Below are 22624 nucleotides of genomic sequence, written 5' to 3' on the forward strand. Positions count from 1 at the left end.
CTGGATGTTAAATGTAAAGAGAAGGTCTCTTATGTACAGGAAATCAGGAGAGGATTCCTGGAAGGAGGAGGCAGATGAATCAAGAAGCTATTCTTATGCACCTTCAAAACTCCTTTGCTATGGGGAATTTTGAGATTGGCTCATGATACTCTGAGCAGAAAGTGACCCAAAACATTTCCTTTCTTGTTCAGGCAGATAGATATGTTGTTTGTTTCTCATTTGTATTAACCATTCTCTGAAATAGAGCCCATGCCATTAATCCAGCTATGAGTTTCATCCATCACTTTGCCTTTCGAGCTATAAAAAGTCAAATACTTGGAACCCTAACAGATAACTACATTCAGCTTCAGTGGAGCAGGCTTAACTAGCAACAGAGTTAATATTCTCCTACCCTAAGCTAAGCACTTCTTCATTACCTGTATTTCTTGGTGATAATTTTCTTTGTTGGTGATCAATGAGATTTTAGATTTCCATCTTTTGACTCTGGGTTCTAATCTGATGGTTGATCTGTAGACCCACAACGAATACACTAGAACAACATAAGAATCCACATTGCCCAGGACGTTCCTGAGCATACTCAGAAAGACACTGCAGGCAAACAGTTGGCTGTGTTTAACAGCCAGCACTTGAACAAAAATCTTCTGTGTGCCAGGCACTGTTGTAGATACTATTAGGCTAACTCCACAGTTACTCATTTAAATCTTAAAATTAATTAATTCTATCTCTTACAGTTGAAGAAACTAAGGCACAGGAAAGTTAAATAACATTCCTAGGCCACGCAGTTAGTAAGTGGCTGAGTCCAGGCTGGAATGAGGCAGCCTGGCTCCAGAATCTGTGCTCTCAGCTGCTTTCCTCTACTGCCTCTATCACCCAAGCTTCCCGTGCCCTTGCTCTGTGGATAGCCTGTCAACGCCTCCATCTTTAGACAAGTGACTGGCTATTGTCCTCATCTTCTATAGATCTAGCACATTTCATTTTAAAAAGGAGTTCAGCTTTTTTGTTTAAGTTAAAAGATTACTCCTGGTCTTATCGGAGAAAGTGAGTACTCAGTAAACTGTCAGATTCCTTCCTTCTTGTCTTCCAGAGCAAATACATTTTAGCTTTATTCATTGTATAAATTTGTAATGGCATAGTGCTACATGGATATACTTTAGATGATCTTTAAGGTTGTTATTTATGAACACCAGAGTCCCAACAGCTTAAAAGCTTTTTCTTCAATGCATCACCAGTTGCTTCTTTAGAGGCCACTGTTTGTTGGGAAACGGTTGTATTGGTGATTTTCTAATACGATGAGGTAAATGTATTGCAGAAATTTTTGAATGTGAAATTTTCTTCACAAATGTACAAGAGATTATTGTGTAGATGTAAGGATTGATTTCCCTGCCTTTCACCTCTGAGACTCAATTACATCATCATATATAAACATTGCTGGTGTCCACTTTTGACAGAGTACTTTTCTAAGTGCTACTGATGTAGACACAAAGCAAAAATTGACCTTATATTCCAAGTCCTTAGCATCCCTGGTAGGATTAGAACCAGATGAAGGGATAGGGCAACTCCAGACACATAATGTCTGCAAACACCCACATGCCCAGATGTTCCTCATTCAATCAGATAGTAGTTCATTTTGGCCCTCTGCAAGCTTCAGAGATGAGGACACAAAACGGGATAATATTTGGTCCCTGCCTCAAGGAGTTCTACCTACATTTTGGACACAAATATGTCAAAAACTAAACTATTGTGTGAAAAAGGAAAACTGCTACAGAGGAGGGAAAAGCTAAGTATGTGAGGTTGAAGGAAGGTTTTTTGGAGAGGTAGATGATGTTTGAGCTGAATCTCAAAGAATTATTAAGTATTTTTATTTATTAAGTATTTTTATTAAGTATTTTTCCCTAAATAGAGCATTGAGGGAGTCACTCCAGACAAAGAATGCTACCTGTGTTCCTGCTAGATCTAGAGACAGTAAGGAGAAATGGATGCCTACGTTCGTCCATTCTGTCTCTGCCTGTCTTTTGTGCATGCACACTCACTTTCACACACACACACACACACACACACACACATTCTTTCCCCATATATGAACCCGAAGAGAAACTATAGAAGAGTCTCTTCCCAAATTTTCCCACTCAAGTTTCTTCTCTTTTCTGGAACTTATAAAAACACTGGCACTTAATTATTTTCTTACATTCAAATATATATCCAAGGAAATTACATATTCCTGGAAGGAGGGAACCTTAGTTCCTTTTGTATTTTGTATTAGTCCCATATATATTTTGTGCATAAAAATTATTGTTGAATTAAGTAACTAATAACTACTAAAACTGTTGGTAAGAGCTGACTCTCTACTGAGATTTCACACAAGCACAGCTGAAAATTCAGTGCCGCTCCAATGTCTGAGGTAATTAAAAATTCTGAACTGACCCACAAAAATCTTAGACTATGAGGCTAGAAACATTCTTATAAGGACCAAGATATTGTTTATTGTGACCGCCAATGGTAGTGACATAGTTCTTAGATTATTCCCTCACTATAAATATAAAAGGATTCTCAGCAACTCCAGAGTTTCAAAATGGGGTTACAATTCTCTATGTATCCTAGACCTTACTGAAATCCCTCCCAATGGTTTGTTCTGGGTGTCTCACATCACATGTGCACCATTAACCAGACCACTCACTGACCATGTGACACCTGCTCCCTTCGGCCTCTCTTGCTCTCGCTTATCACCAAAGCTTGAAGCAGTGCCACCACGACTCACCAAAAGTGCTGTCAGTGCTGTCAGTACCCGCTAAGGGTGCCAGATCTGCCATTAATGACGGCCAAAGCCGGCTTCGTAGATGCAGGTGCCCAGCGTGTCAAAGGTACTGATGTTTGCGCTGCTGGCTGCGGTGCCCAGGATCTTCTCATCAGAAGCGCCTTAGCCAGTGCCAACTGAATGTTCTGCCAGTGCCACTGAAGCCTGCCAATGTGGGCACCATCACCAAGTGCTGGTGCCCAATGTTGAGGGCACCAATGTCTAAAATACAGCACCATCCCTGCTTGCTGATGAAGTTGCCGGGGCCAATTATGCTGACTCCTTTTGTTCCCAATGTCCCCAAAATGTTTCATGAGGCAGCTTTTTTATTGAGGCTTCTTCTTCTTAAGGCTGATCCATGGGAGCTAGGCCAGGGCCTAGTCAGCTTGCCAGATCCTGAAAGCCATTCAGAATCGAACATTCCTTGTGACACTTGTCTATTGTCCTTTGAATCATAAACATATGCATTGGCTGCCTTCTTTGAGCAGAAGAGTCTTTTGAGGACTCTGAATTCCTCATGGAAAACAGACCCATGCAAGACCAACCCTGCCAGTTATCCATGCATTCCCACACGTGCAAGGTGAGTATGGATCTATTCAAGTTGAAATCCTTGCCACACAGCTGTGGCCGGCAAGCGGACAGATTCCCAGCCTATGTTAGAGAACAAGGAACATTTTACATTGTGTTTCAGAAAATCATCCAGAATCTGACCGCTTCTCACCACCTCTGCTCTAGCACCCTGTCCAGCCCATCAGCCTCTTTCTCCTGCATCACTTCCACAGCCTCTGAGCAGTCTCTCTCCTCCCAATTCTTGCCTCCCTAGGAATTATTCTCAACACAGCAGCCGGTGACTGCCCTGAAACGTAACCTAAACCATGTCACACTTCTGCTCCAATTCCTGCACTGGCTCCCTCTTTCTCTCCAAATGAAAGCCAGAGCCTTCCAAGACCTTCAGAGCTTTACCTCCCCCAGCCCCTGACCACCTCTCTGACCTGCTCCCCACCCCTCTCTTCCCACACACACTGCTCTAACCCCCTGGATTGTTATTCCTTGAACAGACAGCAGTCTCACTCCTTCCTGAGGGCCCTTGCCTTTCCTGGTCTCTCTACTTGGCATCTTGTCCCCTGATTGCCAGCACACCTCTTTACCATCCTTAAAGCTCTGTTCAAATCTTGCCTTCTGAGTGAAGCTTTCCCTAACCAGCCTGTTCTCCTGCACAGACCCCGACTACTCCACAGGCACTCCCCAGCACATCAAATTCTGCTCTACTTTCTCTTTTTCTTTTCGCAGCACATCAGTTTCTGACATAATCTCCTTATTTCCTATGGTTTGTTAATTATTATTGTCTCCCCCACTAGAACGTAAGCTCCGTAATGACTGGCACTTTTACATGTTTTTTGACTGATGCATCCAGGAGAATAGGTAGAAAATAGTAGGCATGTGGCAAGTATTTGAGTGAATAAATGAATGAGTAGATGAGTGCATGGGTGGACGGATAGATGGATGAATGGACGTGTGGTAGGTCTCCCATTCTGTAATTCCTATACTAATTTTTGGCCACTGTCTGAATGATATCCTTCGTACTTCCCTACCCAGGCAGAACATGTTACTCATTTGTATGCTGCTAACTTTGGTTTTACAGTACATCTATCTGTTTGAAGTACTTCAGTGGGTGATGTGATTATGCTCTGAGAAAGGACATGGTTTTTAAATATCAAATAAATAGAATTGGCATTCAAAACTTTCATTATTTTCTGAAGACTCAAGTTTGGGGAATTTTTTTTGTTGAGACTAATAACATGCAAACAATTTTCCTGACTGATAGTAGCATTTAAAATTTCTGTTCTAAGAGCAGAGCAGTGTGCTACATAACCACTGTATAGCTACACGAATGTCAGCAGATATGTACTGTCAGTGGGAAAAAAAGTGATCCTCTGTCTTTCTCTAAATATAATTCCTATCACTGGTGGAGCTTGAAAACGTGAATGATGGTGAGCGTTGTACGACACCTTATTCTAGTTGCAGTAAATCCCCTTCATCTTTAATCTGAGCTCTAGTTTTGTAAAGATCTTTGCAGCCAGGAACTACATCAAAATAAACGGTGATATTTAACAAAAGGATCTAGGATCAATATTATCGAAACAAGGATTTTACAAATGAAAAGATGGTACAAACGTGTTCTTTTACTGAATTAAAAAAAAAGAAAAGTTTGGGCGTTTGGGTGGCTCAGTGGATTAAAGCCTCTGCCTTCGGCTCAGGTCATGATCCCAGGGTCCTGCGATCGAGCCCTGCATCGGGCTCTCTGCTCAGCAGGGAGCCTGCTTCCTCCTCTCTCTCTGCCTGCCTCTCTGCCTACTTGTGATCTCTGTCTGTCAAATCAATCAATCAATCAATAAAATCTTAGAAAAAAAAAAAAAAAGAAAGAAAAGTTTTACCAAAATCTTCAGAGTGAAATGCAACAAAATCATTCAGCATGACCATATTTACGTCTGTGCTGAGTGGCGGATCTATTGATCTCTTCACCACAACCCCACAGGTCTTATCTGGCAGGTAACTGCCTGGTTCACAGCGATGCTGCCTATGGCAGGTACTCCGTGCATGCCTGGAGATGAAGCTGTAAATAACCATGTCTGACCGGCAGTCCACTCACACTGCTTGCAAAGCAAGAAGGAGACGACGGTGTCCTTGTTGCTGTTATCATTTTGGTTTTCCTACCATGATTTATAGAGCTTCTCTGTTTCAGCAGCTTTACTTCTTTAACTTGTGGTGAGTCTGGTACCTGTGATCAAAAGGGGTGCCCCTAACCCCGATGGCTAGAGGCTGGACTAGTCTGGCTAGTGCTTCTACTTCACTCACTAACCTACTCTCCTGTGCTACTGGGAGGTGATCGCCCGTGTCTTGATAACATTTCTTATTTATGTACCCTTTGTTGTCTGCTGCTTCACTTCCGGTTTACTCCATGGCTTAAGGCTTGTCAAAAGGAGGGAAATGTCAGGGCCCCTCTGGGCTAGACTTCAGTTTGTTTCTTTTATTCATGAAATAGAAATCACAGGGTATTAAGAGACAGTGCCTTGTCCAAAGCACTTTACCTTTATTCCCCCAAAATGTCGTGCAGAGTAATATCCAGCTGTGACTCCTTCACTGCTCCTGCCCTGTCTATGCCTAAAGCTGGGAGTCTTCAGTGTCTGAACACTCAAAAGACCCCATGTCGCAAGGTTCAGTGGCTGCTGGGAAAAAATACAGACGTTACCGTCATCTGCAATTGTTAAGTCCGTAATGACATCCAAACACAATTTGCTTACAAAGCTCTGAGGGTTTAAGTGTCTTCTGATTCTTTTATAGAAAATGTATCCACAACAGAGTATGATTGTAAACAAAGGGTCTTCGAACAGCATGTCTGTACATGTTCATGTCTCCCTCCCCTGCCATAGATGGACACCTGAAGACCCATCACACCTCATTTCCTAACAATAGTCACGGTGTATTAGTCCTTTCAGTTCACACAGAAGGACAGGGTACCCAGAGGCTCAGGCTGCATAAAGGGTATTTTCCGAAAGACCACCTAAAACCCCTCACAAATGAGATAACGCACGTGAGATCACTTTGAGATCTTCAAAGTCTCATGTGATTGTGAGGTGACATTCTTACCGTTAATAGTCCTATCCATTCTGTAGACGTATCTCTCCCAGCCAAGTTGCACTACAATAGCACTCAGATGGTGGTGGATAGACTTTCTTCTGGGGCCCCGTGATCAGTGGATCTGCCTTTCTCTTTCATGTTCAGTCAGTCTTTTAAGAGCCACTGATGAAACAGCGCAGTGATGTCTAAGCCCAGGTCTCAAAGCCTATAGGAGATCTGATCCTCATACTACCCGACAGACCTGCATTTGGACTTGGCAGCCCACTGCCTGCTGGCACTGCTTGTCCTGGTTTATTTTCAGGGCTGCTGTTAGTCCGAGTCTTGGGTAGCAGCAGGACAGAGCAGAAGAGGCTAGAACAAGGAGCAGGAGTAGAGGGAGGCGCCTGATGATATCAGCTGTCTGTGTTACAAAAGTCTATCAGGGAGTCTGATAGTACAAAGTCCCTCCGGTGGGAAAATAGAAGCCCCCGTCCATTTGCAGCTTTGTAGGCAAGTTTAAGTCTCCAAGCCCGGTGCATCACAGCTGTTGCAACCAGCAGATTTACGTAAATGATAGTCGGGTTTGTGTGTTTGTACCCAGGGATGGCTGCCCTTGCCCACATGACGACCTTGACCAGTACTTCACATACAAGGACCCAGCTCTCACCGAGTCCAAGCCAGGTAGGGGTAGCTCATAGATCCTTATAACTGTTTTAATACAGATGATCAACCCCAAAGTTACTCCAGCTATGCCTCTCATGCTATCATTTCCAAGAAAGGCCAGCAAATTCCCAAAGCAAAAGGCAAACCCTCTACCTCTGTCAATCTCCACCGCACCCTCCGTCTCTTATTCCCTGATATCGCAGAACTTCCTCAGCCCTGCGTCCTCATTTCCCACTCCTCTCCATGCCTTTTCCTTGTGCTTTCTATAACCTTCCATCTCCCTCCTTCTCTTCTTTGCAGACTCCTTAAAAGGATGGCTCTGATTGCACTTTCTACTTCCTCATCTCTTACACATCAACCCAGGGCAGCCTCGCCTCGGGGCTCTTTTCTATAAAATCCTGGGGACCTGTTTGCCAGATCCCACGAAACTTTCCCCTTCCTCCTCCTAGTAGACCTCTCCGCAGTCACTGACAACTCCCCCCTCTTTGAAACGAAGTTTCCCCCATTTCCCTTCTTGTCTTGACTATTGCTTTTTTGGTCTCCTGAGTATGATTCTTATCTTTCACGTTGGAAGTGTTGGTTTGTCCTCACACCACTTCTCTTCCCGCAGTACACACCCTCCCAAATCTCATCCATGCAAGATTTCAGCTCCCACTTACGATAAAAATAACCAAGATTTACTGAGTGCTTCCGTGTGCCAAGCACTGTGCATTGTTTCGCTGAATGACGACAACTCCCCCCGGAGGCAGACATTCTTATCTCTCACATCACCAATCAGAAGGCAGATGCTGAGGATGACTGAGTAGCTTACTCAAGGTCAGACAGTTGAGACGTGGAGGGGTCAAGACTCCTACCTGTACCTGTACGGCGAATGATGCCCAAGGTTATATGTCTCCTCGGACTTCTCCCCCAATTGTAAAGTGCAGTTCCACTGTCTTTAATTTCTTATGTCTCAAAATTGTTCGTGCCATCTCCGTCTATTTTCTCCTCTTTCTCTACTAGTGACACCACCATGTACCCAGGGACAAGGAATCAAAAGCTAGAAACTTGAGGTTTTCCCACGATTTCCCCCTCTCATATCTTGCATAGTTATCACAAAGGGATACTAGTGTGATTGGCAGAAAGATGGCAACAAACGCAGCTAAAGGAAATGGGGTTTCTCTGAATGGTGACGGCTGTGAAAATTAATGGCTTCACAAAGCAAGAGACAATGCAACATACTGTCAAGTGGAAGTATGGGCTTCCTTAAATGTTATGTATGAAATTACCTTATTTTCAATTCTGTTTGTATTAGAGGAAAAGCGAAGCTGCTAGAATAGAAACCTCATAATGTAGTGGTTTAAAGAATAGAACATTTACTTCTCCCACGTAACAGTCTTGAAGTACGCCGTCCAGGTTTACAAATTGGCTCTGCTCTGTGCGATTCCGGAAAGACCCAGGACCCTCCATCTGTCGCTCTGTCATCCTCCAAAGCACTGCTACTCAAAGCAAGGTCCAGGGACTGACAGCATTATCATTACCAGGAAGCTTGTTAGGAATGCAGAATCTCAAATTCTCCCTCCAGCCTATTGAATTAGAACCTGCATGTTAACAAGATCGCCCACGTGATTCTTTTGTACATGCAGGTTTGAGAAGCGTTTCCCAAACTCTAGGTTATTATTTTGCCTGTGGAGTCAAAGCTGGACCGCAGGCACTGATGTTCCAGCTCACAAGAAGATGAAAGGAAAATAGCAATTCTAGAGCAAAGAACCTATTTTTTAGGTTGAAGGTGATCTGGAGGTTACATGCATCACTTTCACTAGCTTCCCACAGGCTTAAATATATCCACATAGAAACAATCAGAAGCGAAGCTGGAATTATCTTTTTTTGTTGTTGTTGGGATTTCTTAAATATGTTTATTTGGTGTATCTTTTCTCTAGTAAGCCCCATTACGGTGGAAGAGGAGGGAGCAGATTTTAGTGGATAACAAAGAATCACTGTTTCAATTTTGTAACACTTTACAGACATAAAAACATCTAATTTGTTATTGACTTTTGGGCTTCCTTGTTCCCTTGATCTAATTACGATGCCAATATCGTAATGCGGACTTAATAGCTTACTGTATTCAGAACTATATTTATTAGAGAAGAGGGAGAGGCAGTGGGAGTGAGAGAGAATCTTAAGCAGGCTCCATTCTCAGTGCCAAGTTCAACACGGAGTTCGACCTCACCACCCCGAGATTATCACCTGAGCTGATATCAAGTTGGATGCTTACCAGACTGAGTCATCTTGGTGCCCCCGAACTAGGTTTTTGTAATCCCAAATCTATTATAATATAATATCTTTCCCTCTTTTTATTTCCTTTTCCTATTTTTATTGCCTTCTTGCTACAGCTTTCATCCTGTGGCTCTATCTTTGTAAAACAGCATCCTTGTCTGAACAGACAAAGCTGCTTTCAGGCAGAGAAGGAAACACAGGCAACACATATGTGTGTGTATACATATGGCAAATCCAGACTATTTCAAATAAAACCAAGAAACTAAGAGGAAATGAAACTGTAGTTATCGTGTAATCTTATAAACATCTTCTAGATCAATGGTTTGCAAACATTTCTTTTTGAAACAAAGAACTCCTCTTCCTCTTCTTACCTGTGCGAAACACTTAAAATATGGGTTACCCTGACAAAGGTAGACGAGGCAGTCTCAGAGCCTTGCCTTTTCAGCTGCCTCCTAACTGGTTCCCTTAATGCCCCAGATTCCACAGAGCCCTCACTGTCCTGGGATCAATAATCTCTGCCTGCTAGGTTGCCCGTGATGATAACAGGATGCCGTCTCTGAGGCCAGATTTGCTTTAAGAGGCTCCTAGAGGAAAGTCAGTGTGCATTTGGGCAGAATAACAAAACACTGAGAGCACCAAGGAAGGTATTTAGTAAAACACATCTATATATCTCAATTTTTTGGAGACTGAAGCTTCTTTCACGGCTAACAGCCATTTCTGTCCCAGTTTGGGTTTTCCCCACACTTTGGGATTCAACAAGTTGAATCAGATGGCCTAGCTGTGAAGCTCTCTTAGGAATGCCCACTGCCTGCCCACCACAGATTAGTGCCTAACTCCCATTCATGCTGGGCAGTACTGCAAGCCTGGCAGCCCCTGGAACTCTCCGTCTAGCTCTGTCCTGCAGGTGTTCCTACTGGAAAAGGGTTTCATTGTTGGAGATTTGAGAAAGCAGTCGCAGTGTCCTTGTGGATGCTGCGGACAACTCATGAGAGGAGTGTAGATACCACCTGGACTTCAGCCTAAATGTCCTTGTTGTCCTTTTTTCTTTCTTTTACTTATTTACTTTTTTAATGTTTTGCCTTTGGGCTTCTTTTTCCTTTACTGGATAAATAAATCCGACACTAATTTGATGTTAACTTACAAAAGACAGAATTGCAAGGCGTAGGAATTATGAAGGAACTTTGAGATCATTGGCCCAACACTATCATTTTACAGATGAGAATCCTGAAACTTGGAGAGGTAAAATAACTTGCCCACCATCACACAGTTTGTTAACGGCAGAGGCAGGACGCTGGGCTATGGAAACAAAGCCCAGTGCATTTTGTAACACAGCACCATGCTATCTGGAACTGGTTCTTGGTATGTAATCACTTTAAATAGCTGTACATTAATGTGAGATATAAAAATAGCCCTCATTTTCACAAGATGCAGCACAAAATACAAATGTCCTTTACAAGTGGACACCAGGCCATGGAATTTGTCACTTTATCTTCATGTAATCATTAAATCACTGAACTTCATAAACACTAGGCAAATGCCTACCATGTATGGAATGCTTCACTTGACACAAAAGAGACAACAAAAATGGGTAAGACCTTGTTTCTTCACCAAAAGGGTGACAGTCCGATTAAGAAGACAACTACATCTATAGCTATAACAGAATTATATGCAAATTACTACAAAAATCTAGAGGAAGGTATAATTAATTTTGACCTGGGCCTAAGGGTAGCACTGGAAAAAGCTTCACAAAAGAGGCAACATTTAAATAGGGTCTTTTAAGAAAGGGTAGAATTTCAACAGGGAAACAGGAGAAAACAGTAATCCTGGCAGAGGGAATGGCAGGAGCAAAGGTACGGAGATATACCAGTTATAAAATGGATTATGCCTTCAAAAATCATACTCCTAAAATAAAGAACTACTTAGTTTAGGGTTAGCAAGGATGGAAGACATAGATGTGTACTAGATGACAGCCAGAAACTTGGGAAGGATGTTAATGTCAGCTTAGCTAAGCATCACTAGTCTTTCTCCGTCTCATGGATGTGACTTTGAACTCATAAATTAAAGAGTTTGGGTTATTTTATGTGTCAACTTGACTAGGCCATGATACGCACATATCCAGTCAAATTCCAGTCTAGGATGTCACCATGAAGGTATTTTTTTAGATGAAATTAACATTTAAGTCAGCAAGCTCTCAGTGAAGCAGACTGTGTAAAGCAGTAACACCCTCCATTATATGGATGGATTCCATCCAGTCAGTTGAAGGCCTTACAAGAACAAGACTGCGGTCCTCCACCACTCTGAGGGATTTCTCCTTCCACACTGTTCTCAGGCTTGAGCTGCAGCATCAGCTCTTTCCTGTGTCTCCAGCCAGCCCGCTGGGCCTGCCGAGTTTGGACCTGCAAGATTTCAGACTTGTGTATGTGTGATACATCCCATTAGTTCTCTTTCTCTGGAGAACATTAGCTAATATAAATAGTTTGAAATAAAGAGTGACTGTATTAGTCAGTTTTCCCCATATGTCAAAATTTCAATGGTTTATAGCAACAAAAAAAAATGCATATTTACTCTTCTTACTCATGGGTTTGTGGGACAGCTGGAGTGCACCTAACTTCAGCTGGTCTTGCTCAAACTCCACGGAGCCAGGGTAGACTCCAAGCTTCTACATTTAGGTTTGCTCCACAAGTCTTCCTTTTTCTCCTGGCTCCTTTTTCTCCAGGAGTTGCGTGGTGATTCAGCCACTTGTTATTCTTGTAATAGAGCCTAGGAATGCAAGAAAATGAGTAGATCACAAGAGTGGAGAGGCCTTACCTATGAACTGCCGCCCTGACACTTCTACTTGTACTATTGGCCAGGCAAGTACATGGCCAGTATCAATGGAATGGAGAATTAACTCCAATCACAGTGGGATACAATGCAGATCCCTTGGCAAAGGGCACAGAGGCATAATTCTAACAGGAAGGAAGTGAAGAATTGGAAACAATTCAGTCTACTTGAGTGACCTTGTTAGTTCTATTTCTGAAAAATAGCTGTCAGTTGGGGCAGAGGGTTAAATAAGTTAAAAGACATAAACCCTTTTTATTTTTTTTTTATTTTTTTAAGACTTTATTTATTTGACAGAGAGGGACACAGTGAGGGGAAAACACAAGCAGGAGGAGTGGGAGAGGGAGAAGCAGGCTTTCCACTGGGTAGGGAGCCTGATGCAGGACTCTATCCCAGGACTCTGAGATCATTGTCCTGAGCCAAAGGCAGAAGCCTAACAACTGAGCCACCCAGGAGCCCCAGACAAACCCTTTTTTTTTTTTAAGTCTTTTTTTTTTAGGTTTTATTTATTTATTTGACAGACTGAGATCACAAGTAGACAGAGAGCAGGCAGGGTGGGGGGAGCAGGCTTCCTGCTGTGCAGAGAGCCCGATGCAGGGCTCGATCCCAGGACTCTGAGATCATGACCTGAGCCAAAGGCAGAGGCTTAACCCGCTGAGCCACTCAGGCCCCCACACACATAAACCCTTTTAAAACAAGATGGAAAATGAAGGAAGTGAGGGGAAGAGAAAGGGATGAGAGAGGAAAGAAGAATCTTGAATGGAAGTTGAGAAGATTAGCAGCCAAAGAATTCAATATTCTACAATTTCATAATAAACATTGGCAAAACAAATAAATAAAAATAAGCATGAACCCAATTTAGAGCAGTGATGAGGGAAGAAAATTAAGAGTTATTGAATATGTATTATATTCAAAGTCCTATGCTACAACAACACTTGGGGTCCATACGATTGTCAGATTCCAAGTCCATTTTGGAAGGAGGGAACTGAAATCAAATTTATGAGACGTTGGTCTAATCAAATATATAGTAAAACAGAAAGAGGAAAGTAAGATGACTTACCAAGTAAGCATCTACTTAGGCAATTGTGTGATGCTTCCCCACTAATGGAGATTGGAATCACAGAGGGAGGGCCAGTTTGTGAGATGAAGGAGATAAAGTTTTGACTCATGTTGTGTGATAGCTATGGGCCATCTATGTGAGGTACCCTACAAATGTTTGGAGATTTATATCTTAAAGCTCAAGAAGAGAAGCTTACCCTGGAAAGACACTACAGAAATAAAGGCAAAAGCATTAGAAGCATGGAAAATAATATGAGCAAAGATATAGAAGTGTCTTGCACACACAGTTCATGTTCATGGCACGGCTACAGCTTAACAGGTTGCTTAGACATGCCCCTGTGTCTAATTGTATGTATGAGGGTACACATGGCAGAGTAGTATAGGATTAAGTTGAAAGCTAAGTTTTATACCTGATCCCGATTACCCTAGAATTCTGGAATAGGATATTTTCACTTTAATCAAGAAGGAGCCACTATAGGTTTTTGTGCCGGTGTTGACTTAAAAGCCTGGGTTTTTGGAAGACTGATGCAGCAGCGTCACAGGAGCTGGAGCAAAGGTGGGAAGCCAAGGGGAAGGCCATTGCGTTAGTTTTCGTAAGCACTAACGAGAACCTAACTAACTAAACAGGGCAGTGGCAGTAGGAACAGAAATGAAGGAACAGATGGAAGAATTGCTTCAAAAGAAATTACTGTGCAGCACAGTAACCGTTCTGCATATCGTTAAATACGTGTCAAGTTAATTTTGTAACTTCATTTGGCTCTAATGCTTTCCTCTCCTCAGGTAGGCAGAGCCTTTGTAATTTATTGGTCATCTGTTTGCATAGCTTTTAATTAAGAGTTATAATTTCCTTGAGGAAGAGACTCGGACTGCTTTGTTCTGTACAGCTGCACGACATTCAGAACAGCCACCGACTACATATTTATGGACTGCCTGGCAGGATGAACTCTCCCCGGCACACGCCAATGTGTTCGTTTCCAGGTTCTCTTCGCTCTTGCTTTCTGCCTTGCCCCCACCTCTCATTCCTCCCTCTCACCTCCTCAAGGTTGCTCAGGGGGAACTTGCCTCACAGGAGGAACCACATGACTGAGAACCTGCATTCCGTCAGATACTGATGTGCCTTTTTCCCGATCCTGCCTCCAACCAAGCTCAACTGCTTCTCTCTTTAGTATTTTTTAAATAATTTTTAATTTTTTTATTAACACATAATGTATTATTAGCCCCAGGGGTATAGGTCTGTGAATCTCCAGGTTTACACACTTCACAGCACTTGCCATGGCACATTCTCTTTAGTATTTTTAATGTCATTCAGACATATCCAGTAACTTTACAGTCATGTAAAATATTGAAAGCTCATTTCCAATCCATGTAAGCCCCTAATTTTGTTCACTTTACCCCTCCCCCACCACTGCTCCCCAATTTTAGGTTTCCCCCAAGGGACTGGCACCTCTTTCTTTTCTGATTCCAAATTTCCTGCCACTGGAGGAAGAAGTAGGGATCGGAAAGAAAAACAAACTTTTTTCTACTGATTGGGTTTGCTCTGCAGGGCTCTGGTTGGTGTCCTCACCACTGCTCATCACTGGCTAGATATCACCATCACCCAACCTCTGTGTGGCAGGTGATGAGTGATTGCCGTGTGTGTGTGTGTGTGTGTGTGCGCGCGCGCGCGCGCATGTGTGCACACTTCAGATTACTTATGGGGACCCCAGTGGAGAGTTCTCTGGGATGGAACATCTGACTCTACCCCAGATTGATTCAAGGCTCTCTAAGCTCAACCCCAGGATCTGCTGCTGGGGTGGTCAGATTCTGGAGAGCTAACAGTGAAACCTTGCCAAACTGTTAATTTCAATTCTGGTGAGCTGCTCTTTCTCTTCCTTCCTTCTTGCCCTTTCTCTGGTTATTTCTTTCTGTCAACTGGGGCAGTCAGGGAGTTTCCCAGGATGCAGGGATTAGTCAGGATAGTAGCTTTGGTTCAGCCACCTCTTCATAAGTCCTGGAGAATGTCTCTAGCCCCAATATGTTTATAACTCTATGGCATATGAAGGTACTTAGTACATTTGTGTCTCTGTTTTGGATCTGAATCTACTGTTTTACACAGACAACATTCAGTTATTTGCAACTGCCACTAAACTTCATTTTACAAACCCTGAGTTGTCGTTCGCATTTGTGGCTATTATGGAATAAATATTGTGTTAATGTTACTGAACAAATGTTCAGTGAGTAGCTAAAATGGGTCAGTCCAATGTAAAAGTGACACATAAAAGTCTGATCCCATTCAGATTTTAATGCAAATGATAAATTATAACTCCCAATAGAGGAACTTTAAACCTCAAAGTGGAAAATAGTCTGGGGTGTGGAATAGGAACAAAGAAAGGAGAAAAAGTGAAGGAGGGGCTCCTGGGTGGACTCATTGGTTAAACCTCTGCCTTCGGCCAAGGTCGTTATCTCGGGTCCTAGGATCAAGTCCCCCATCCGGCTCTCTGCTCGGCAGGGAGCCTGCTTTCTGCCCTCCTTTCTGCCTATTTCTCTGCCTACTTGTGATCTCTGTCTGTCAAATAAATAAATAAATAATCTTTTTTTTTTTTTAATGGAGTAAATATAATCCCAGAAGAAGAAAAGGGAGATAAAAAGGCAGAGGAAATACTTCAAAAACGTAGTTGTCTTGACCTTTGATTAAGCCTGTCCAGGAGGAAAAACGAAAAAGCTACAAGTTCTATTTGGGGCACCTGTGGTGAATTTACATATGGACTGTATATTAGGTAACATAATCTGGTCAATGTTAGATTTCTTGAGTGTGCTGCTACTGTGGCTATGTAGGAGAATGTCCTTGGTCTTAGAAAATGCATGCTGAAGCATCAAGGGGTAACGTTTCATCGTGTCTACTAAAGGTTCGGGGGAGAGAAATGTCTTCCCAATGGTTCACCTAAAATAAAACGTGTGTTGTGTGCATATGAATGAGGAAGTGGGTATAGAGAAAAAGGTAAAATCCCAGTGTGGCCAAATGTAAACCTTGGGTGAATCTGGGTCCATGGTCTTCTAGGAGACATGGACATGCTCCTCCAGGCTCTCTCTTCAAGGAGGGAGAGCGGTCAGCAGACAACCTCCAGCTGTCAGCATCTGCAGGGTCTGCCTCTGCTTTGGAGAGCAGCCTCACTAGAGTCCTTTTCCCATGGCGGCCGCATCCAGGGACAGAGAGTGTGAGGCACAAATGGCCAGTCATGCTGCCAGCACGGGACCTCTAGGGGCATGACCTGAACCAGAGCTCCCCCAGGGTTCACAGAGGCTTTGTCAGGGCCCATCATCATCTGACTTCTCTTCTGCCCGACCCTCCTTCTCAACCCTCCTTGCCTAGGTGTTAATCCCTAATGAACACCTTGAATCCATGATGAAGAAATAAGAAGAACCTTCAAAATGAGAACACTGCATAGTAACAAAGCCTACCATGTTTAGGATTAAAATCTGAATCCCTGACAGCCAGACTAATCTTTTCTCCATGCAAATCAGAATCATGTAGATTTCCATTAATATTTATCTCCTTGAATCTGAAGGAAGAGGAGAACCCATGTATTTTGCACAGTTTTGCTTTCCGCATCCTGAACTGCAACATCAGGTTGATGAGGTGCCTGCTGTCCAGACCAACGGAAGCATCAGCTACACGGTGTGGCAGGCAGAGCAACACAAGTCTTCGAAGTGACTTACTTCAAAAGCCAAGAACCAGAAATTCAAATAAATTTCAAATAAAAGCTAAAAAGACTAGAATAATCATACAAAATTTTAAACCCAGAAGTTTCTCTTGCTTAAATTACTTTCACACTCCAATTTAAACTCAGAAACATTATGCTGCTGTCACACTTCTTTGTTCTCCTAAAGAAAAAAAAAATCTGTATATAGCTGACAAAAAATAGGAACCTGTCTGCCAGCAAGTTCTCTATTCATGTCTAACATACTGTAGAGTCTATGCAGAACACATGGTCTTTAAACACCAAAAAGCCTCTTCTTTACTGGCTTAACACTGCAGTATGTTTCTCTGGCATGTTTGCACTACCTACATGTCTTGCATAAGCATGAATTCCTTTGGATGTTTGAGTCATGCAGTATTTTCACATGCTTTGATGTTGCACATATGAGAATTATCATCTACATTTTAGGAGTGCAGTTCCTTGTGCCTTCAGTATTGAATTTAATACTGCTCAACTGCCATGATTTTAAATTTCATCCAACAGAATGTCAATAATGTCTCCAACAGAAGTTTGACATATTTCGTTTTCTCAAATATGGAGTTGGCGTAGCAGCTAAATTAGAAATTTCTGGGTGCATTTTTGAAAACTAATTCAGCGTGAAAATTATTAGTGACTTAGATTTGTGTGTCAAGTGTTTTGGTTTCCCTTGTTTTCTTATCCAAAAAGAACTGTTGCTTCAAATCAAATAAACTTCCAAGTGGCGAGATCCATTCTGTTTGTTGGAACTCAAAGTAATCCTCATCCTAATGTGATTTTCTTTATTTCAGATGAGACCCATTGGCCACGATGGCTATCATCCCACTTCTGTCGCTGAGTGGCTGGATTCCATTGAACTAGGTGACTACACCAAAGCCTTTCTGATTAATGGCTACACGTCGATGGACCTGTTGAAAAAAATCTGGGAGGTTGAACTTATTAACGTAAGTTGGTCTTTTAAAGATACCTTACCCATTCAACACTTGGTGAATGAAATTCCCGTTGTTGGCAGGTTGATATTTTCTTTCTTTAATACTATTTAACATCCATCAGCAATTCACAGATATGCCTTCTGCTTTAAATATACATCTGTCTTGGTTCCAGTCAAGCTGCATGCTTACTGTCTTTTAAAGTTTTGATGTGGGGAACGAGGAGGACTCTTAGGGTGTTTTGCGTTATCCAAGAAAACTTCCCAAGGGTTTGGAGGCTTTCCATTGTAGAAAATATAGTCTGCTCAGGATATGGTCATGATAACAAATAGGCTCCCATCTTGATCTTGTTCGTAATCACTGTTAAAGATTAGAGTCCTCAATTTTAGTTTCCTATCTCTATTATGTTTCCTTGTCTCTATTCCTTGGCCGCGTATATAAACCTCAATCTCAAAGACACTGCTTTTGTTCTTATTAATAATAATAGCTGTTGTAATATCAAAATTTTACTATCCAGAGCTTGTATCTAATCTTAAGTTGTCTCTGTTTTATTTCTATACTTGGCATAGATTTTCCATGAAAACTGGCCAACATATGTTACTGTGGATTCAAGCCCAAAGAGATCAACTAGATCTGTATAAATGGTCTTAATACTGATATTTATTTCATTTTGGCTGTTCGTTGACATCCAATGGCATCAAGGAATGAAAGAATAGAGAAGTAACATATAATCATCATGCCTTCACATTATCTTTGACATCCTGAACATTTCTTCTCCAAAATGAGTGAAAAATCCCTTAATCTTTTAGATAATTTATTAGATTTGAATTTTATATTCTAGAACTTTAAGAAACACTCGTAACCTGAAAGATAAGGCAAATAAATTTCTGCCTGTTCAAAAGAGATTCGTTCTACTCTTTATGCCACTTTCTCTCCACAAGTCCAGTCACTGCCTATTGCATGCCATTAATTATTTTAAATTATTGTTATTAGTAGTAACTAATTATTCTCTGCTTTTAAAAGTCTGTCTTAAAAATAATATCTTTTCCAGAACATCTCATAAAAACTGTCCTTTGATCTAAAAATCACGGTAAATGGACAAACTCTTGGCTCCTTCTTCTAATTTGCCATCAGTTACTCTTTGCTTTCTATCCTTACTCCCTCACAAAAGCTATCATTATTTCTGCAGAAACACACTGTCTGACTGAAAGCCTCTGATTAACTTGTTCTTAGCCTGTGTGGCAACACAGTGGAACTCATGGAGTGTGTGTTGTATTCTGGTTGCATGCAGGAGATTTCAGTTCTCCACCAAGAATCCAGGACTCAACTGATGGCTATGGTTAGCCATAAGTTAAGAGGGACCTTCCGTAGATCAAGCAAACTTGTTTCCAATTAGGTGACATTCTAGTCAATTGTAACAACTTGACAAATATCTCTGCATAATGTCTTCCAAATAATCTTGTTCCCCACTGAAGAACAAATACTTAGCACATGAGTCACTTGCTTAATGGGCATTAGCAGTAATCCCTCACTGAGAAGAAGGGATTCCAATAGAAGTCTACTATAAAATGTTTTCTTCGAAGCAAGGATCATTGAAGCAGGCCTAGAAGTCTCTCAAAATCCAAATGCTGGGGCTAACGTTTAAGGTGTGAGCTGGGACCCACACTTTTTTCAGCACTGGGGGGACCAGCAGCCTAGGGATCCCTGTTCAGTCACTGTGTCCCTTGTGGATGATTACAATGACTGTAAGTCAGTGAGACTCTGAGGCCCCAGGCTTACTGCCAGGGCTCAGGGACTGATCCACCACCACCCACAGGCCAACCAGCCTGGAGTTGGGACAGAAGAATAGCCGTTTTCATGCATACAGACTTTTTACATATTTTCCCTTTAGCTACAGGTGCTGTAGTAAAATCTGTCTTCATTCCTATGAGAAGCAGCTGTCACAAGCATTGTTATCAGAACTAGAAAAGACAGTCACTGCGTCTTAGGTCTTGAGGCCAATTCCTCTGGCCTGGAGTATATCTGCATCTGCTATCAACCCAGTATATTTTCCTTAAGCTGATAGTATTTAAAGTTTGTGACATCTTTATGGTCAAGTTCACACTCTTGAGGAGGCTTTGCGAGTCATTTAATTCCATAGATAGATTTATTATAAACAAAAATGGATCTGTACTTTTAGACTTGGAAATCAGAGAACAAAATTTTTATGCTCCCCAGAACTGCTACGAGGGTGAGGCATTTGATGATTCTGGGTTCTTGGGTTTTAAAATGAAAGAAAGGCACAAATGTGTGCCTTCTGGCTTACAAAGCTTTAGACTAGTCTCAAATTCAAGGGTTTAATTTATCCCAACTAATGAGGGAAGATGTCCAAATATAAAATATTCTCATATAAAATCTATGGGCCCAGTAATTCTATATTAAGTACCCATAAGTTGTTGTTTTCTAGCCTGAAGGGAATGTGCAGTCACTTTGATTTAAAGCAAAGCTTTTTAGAGAAATTCATATCCTAACTCTTCTTAATGAGTGGCTCATTTTAAGAAAGCCATTTGGCTTCAATAACTGTTGTTCTATGTAAAGAGAAAAGTGCAAGGTAAGGGGCTGTCTTTGGTACCGGGGGCTACTGGTGGAGGGGAGGACAAAAGAGGGCAAGGAGGCTGGCTGCTGCTGTAATTATAAATACGTTTAGCATCATTAAATAGTATTGATTAAACCTCCAATGTCACATGGTATTTTGCTTGATATTTGAAAATAGTGCAACAGTCTCAGTAAGTATAAGTTTATTCAAAGTATTTTCATAAAGAGATGAAAACTATACAAAATTCTGATTTGAAAAGTACAAATGCACCAGAAATTATAAAAAGACCCCAAAGTCCTTTTTTTTTTTTTTGTGGAGTGCATTATTACCATAACCTAATGAAAATATGAAGATTTTGGTCATAAATCTACCCAAAGTATAGGGATGAGGGAGATTAATAGAAATCTCATTTCTTAATATCAGTATTCTCAGCAGTGGAAATCAAGCAGAAAGAAACTTTTAAGAAATGGGTTTTACAGGCCCATATGTGTTTAGACTTAGAGAATTTAGATGCCAATAATTATTCCTTTTATTCCCTAATCTATGCTTCATACACAGAAGCTCTTTTATTAACAGCTTTGTTTTGCCTGTGTCTGTTACTATCATTAGTAACATCATTAATACTACTCTTACTTTTGTATTGATATTTTAGTGTTATATGAATATATTGAGAGAGACTGTCAGGCCAGTTGTTCCCGGTGCAGATGCTAGCTGGATAAACCTCTCGCTTGAATTACAGTCCTCTCCAAGGCTTGTTGAGAGAGCTAAACACTAGTGAACAGTGCATTAGTACATGAATTTTCTTTACTCAGAAAGTTACTTAGGCCTTGTACAAGGTATTACCAAGTTTACACAGCAGTTCCTACTGCTATTGATAACCTCATCAAAAAAGTATGACAATTAATAACTATTATTAATATTTAATGCTTTATTTTAGCCCTGAGTACCTACCAAGAGGATTTTGGTTAGATGGGATAAGTTTGAACACTGTCCAGTTTATTAATGTGTGAATCTTAGTCTAGAGCAAGTCACACATTTCTTCCTATTGGCTTTCACCAGTGCTTATGATACCCTACAATATGGATAATGATAAAAATACCCACCAAGGTGCGCCTGGATGGTGCAGTCAGTTAAGCATCTGACTTGGTTTCAGCTCAGGCTGTGATCTCAGAGTCGTGAGATCTAGCCCCAGGTAGGGCTCCATGCTCAATGAGGAATCTGTTTAAGACTCTCTCCTTCTTCCTCTTGCCCCTCCCCACCCCCCCACTCTCTCTCTCTTTTTCTAAAATAAATAAATCTTAAAAAAGAAAAGTAGCCACCAAAAGAACAAAATTAAAATCAGCTTTAGTGCATCCTTAATTCTCTGTTCGTAAGTACAAGAATAGCTTTAAAAATCTAACTACAGTGGTTAGTTGTGTTTTAAATACCTTCGGGTAGAAACAAAATAATTAAGGTAGCAATACTCATACGTGTCATTTGACTTATATTTGCAGCAGCAAATTGATTAGAAGATCATTTACTTCTTGTCTAATAGCTGCTGAAACTATACTTACGTTCCTCATTCATTTAGGACTGTCAGATTTTTCTGGTTTTTGGTTTTTCGATATTTGTTTTCATTTTGCTTTGTCTTGTTTTGGTTTTTTGCAGTGTTGTTGATTTAATTACTACCTTTCCAAGGAAATTTGTGATAATCTAATCACTTGGAGATGTACTAAGAATCTTTCAAACTTAACATTCTAATTTTGTGTTAAATCTTTGTGTGACTTTATTTGCTTTAGATGCTATAGAAATAGAGTATCAGTATCAAGTTTAGACTCATTACTTGCTTTGATGTTTTTTATTTCATGATCAGCATTATAAACTCTCACTCCTTCCTACCACACCCTCCCTGCCTGTAACTGCAATTAAATTTACTCCCTAAAAGTTTTGCATCATGCACGTAAGTACGTGTGTACGTGTCTGGGTACACATATCGGTTAAAGGCAAATAGTAACTCATACTCCCAACCAAGAAGAATAACCAGCAAATTCACAAATTACAGGGGATGTAAGGGGAGGGTAAATGTTATAATTCCATTTCCAAATCAATTATTTTAACTAAAAGGTTATGCCTTCACTATAGGACATTAATAAATGAGAAAAACATTCATATTTCCACATCAGGGAGGCTACATCATTCAACACTTCAAATGTTAACAACT

At 41.3% G+C, this 22624-nt stretch overlaps 1 protein-coding gene across 9 annotated transcripts in view; it reads left to right on the forward strand.

The window, feature by feature from the left end:
• The window catches only part of ANKS1B (ankyrin repeat and sterile alpha motif domain containing 1B), a 1114861-nt gene that overhangs the window by 807562 nt on the left and 284675 nt on the right, over positions 1 to 22624 (forward strand). For all 9 annotated transcript variants that reach the window (XM_044228192.1, XM_044228193.1, XM_044228194.1 and 6 more), the window contains one exon: positions 17712 to 17864. In XM_044228192.1, the coding sequence (XP_044084127.1) occupies positions 17712 to 17864 (153 nt within the window). The remainder of the gene's footprint in view (positions 1 to 17711; positions 17865 to 22624) is intronic.

Source organism: Neovison vison, chromosome 12, assembly GCF_020171115.1.
Source record: "Neovison vison isolate M4711 chromosome 12, ASM_NN_V1, whole genome shotgun sequence".
In the NCBI taxonomy this organism is placed as follows: domain Eukaryota; kingdom Metazoa; phylum Chordata; class Mammalia; order Carnivora; family Mustelidae; genus Neogale; species Neogale vison.